This window comes from Meleagris gallopavo, unplaced genomic scaffold, assembly GCF_000146605.3.
Source record: "Meleagris gallopavo isolate NT-WF06-2002-E0010 breed Aviagen turkey brand Nicholas breeding stock unplaced genomic scaffold, Turkey_5.1 ChrUn_random_7180001881414, whole genome shotgun sequence".
Classification (NCBI taxonomy): Eukaryota; Metazoa; Chordata; class Aves; order Galliformes; family Phasianidae; genus Meleagris; species Meleagris gallopavo.
The window spans coordinates 3,402-5,164 of record NW_011145591.1 but is presented as its reverse complement, the minus strand read 5'-3'; the positions used below and the strand labels follow the sequence as shown (position 1 = coordinate 5,164).

At 53.2% G+C, this 1,763-nt stretch overlaps 1 protein-coding gene across 1 annotated transcript; it reads right to left on the bottom strand.

The window, feature by feature from the left end:
- Positions 1-176: 176 nt before the first annotated feature.
- LOC104916305 (sporozoite surface protein 2-like) lies at positions 177-1,757 on the bottom strand. The gene has a single exon (XM_010727352.2). The coding sequence runs from the start codon at positions 1,086-1,088 to the stop codon at positions 261-263; it is 828 nt and encodes a 275-aa protein (XP_010725654.1). The 5' UTR covers positions 1,089-1,757; the 3' UTR covers positions 177-260.
- Between the last annotated feature and the right edge of the window lie 6 nt (positions 1,758-1,763).

Genomic DNA, 1,763 nt, shown 5'->3' with positions numbered 1-1,763 from the left:
TTGCTGGAGGTCTTGGGGACCTTGGAGGATTTGGGGTCTTGAAAGGCTTGGGGTTGTTTGAGGACATGGAGGTCCTGAAGGACTTGAGGTTCGTGAAGGACTTGAGGTTCGTGAAGGACTTAAGAACCTTGGAGGACTTGGGGTTTTTGGAGGACTTGGGGTCTTGGGGACCTTGGAGGATTTGGGGGTCTTGGAGGACTTAAGGATCTTGGAGGACTCAGGTTTGTTGGAGGACATGGAGGTCCTAGAGGACTTGAGGCTCATGCAGGACTCGAGGTTGGTGGAGGACTTGGGGTTGCTGGAGGTGTTGGGGCTGCTGTAGGTGTTGGGGACGTTGGAAGACTTGGGGTCTTGGAGGATTTGGGGTAGTTGGAGGTCTTGGGGATCTTGGAGGACTTGGGGTTGTTTGAGAACATGGTGGTCCTGGAGGACTTGAGGTTTGTGGAGGACTTAAGAATCTTGGAGGACTTGTGGTTGTTGGAGGACTCGAGGTTGCTGGAGGTCTTGGGGTTATTGGAGCTCCTGGGGACCTTGGAGGACTTGGGGTCTTGGAGAATTTGGGGTTCTTGGAGGACTTGGTGACCTTGGAAGTCTTGGGATCTTGGAAGATCTTGAGGACCTTGGAGGACTTGGGGTCTTGGAGGACTCGGGGGTCTTGGGGTTCTTGGAGGACTTGGGTGTCCTGGAGGACTTAAGGACGATGGAGGACTTGGGGCTGTTGGAGAACTTGAGGACTCTGGAGGTCTTAGGATCTTGGAGGACTCTGGTTTGTTGGAGGACTTGGGATTGTTGGAGGAATTGGGGTTTTTTGGAGGACTTGGAGTTTTTTGGAGGACTTGAGGTCTTGCAGGATTTGGGTTTGTTGGAGGACTTGGAGACCTTGGAGTTCTTGGGATTGCTGGAGGACTTGGGGTCTTGGAGGTCTCAGAGGACTTGGGGATACTGGGGATCTTGGAGGACTTCAAGTTCTTGGAGAACCAGGGGATCTTGGAGGTCTCGGGACTGTTGGAAGACTTGGAGTTGTTGGTAAACTTGGTGACCTTGGAGGACTTGGGGATCCTGGAGATCTTGGGGTTTTTGGAGGACATGGGGTTGTTGGAGATCTTGGGTTGATGGAAGACTTGGGGTTGCTGGAGGACTTAAGGATCTTGGAGGACTTGGGGTTATTGGAGGACTTGAGGACTCTGGAGGTCTTTGGGATCTTGGAAGACTTGGGGTTGCTGGAGGACCTGGGCAACATGGAGGTCTTGGGGATCTTGGAGGACTTCAGGATATTTTAGGACTCTGGGTAGCTGGAGGACTTGGGGACCTTGGAGGTTTTGGGGTTGTTGGAGGACTTAAGGACCTTGGAGGACTCAGGGGTCTTGGGGTTCTTGGAGGACATGGCATTGTTGGAGGACCTGGGGACCATGGAGGTCTTGGGGATCTTGGAGGACTCGGGGTTGTTGGAGGAGCTGGGGACCTTAGAGGTCTCGGGGACCTTGGAGGACTCAGGGTTGTTGGAGGACCTAGGGATGTTCCCACCCCTAATGAGCCCATAATTAGTAGCAGCTGCCCTTTCCATCCGACCAGCCCTAATTGGGACCACATGTGTGCGAGGACATCGCATCCAGCTTGGAAAGTTCCGGAAGGAAAAAACCCACCCACTCTCAACCTGCAATTATCCCCCGATCTGAACCAGATGTCGGGCCTTTTCCAGATCTTTCTCCCATGGACAAAGACGCGGGAAGGGTTCGTTAGCATCAAACTCTAATTGATCGCAG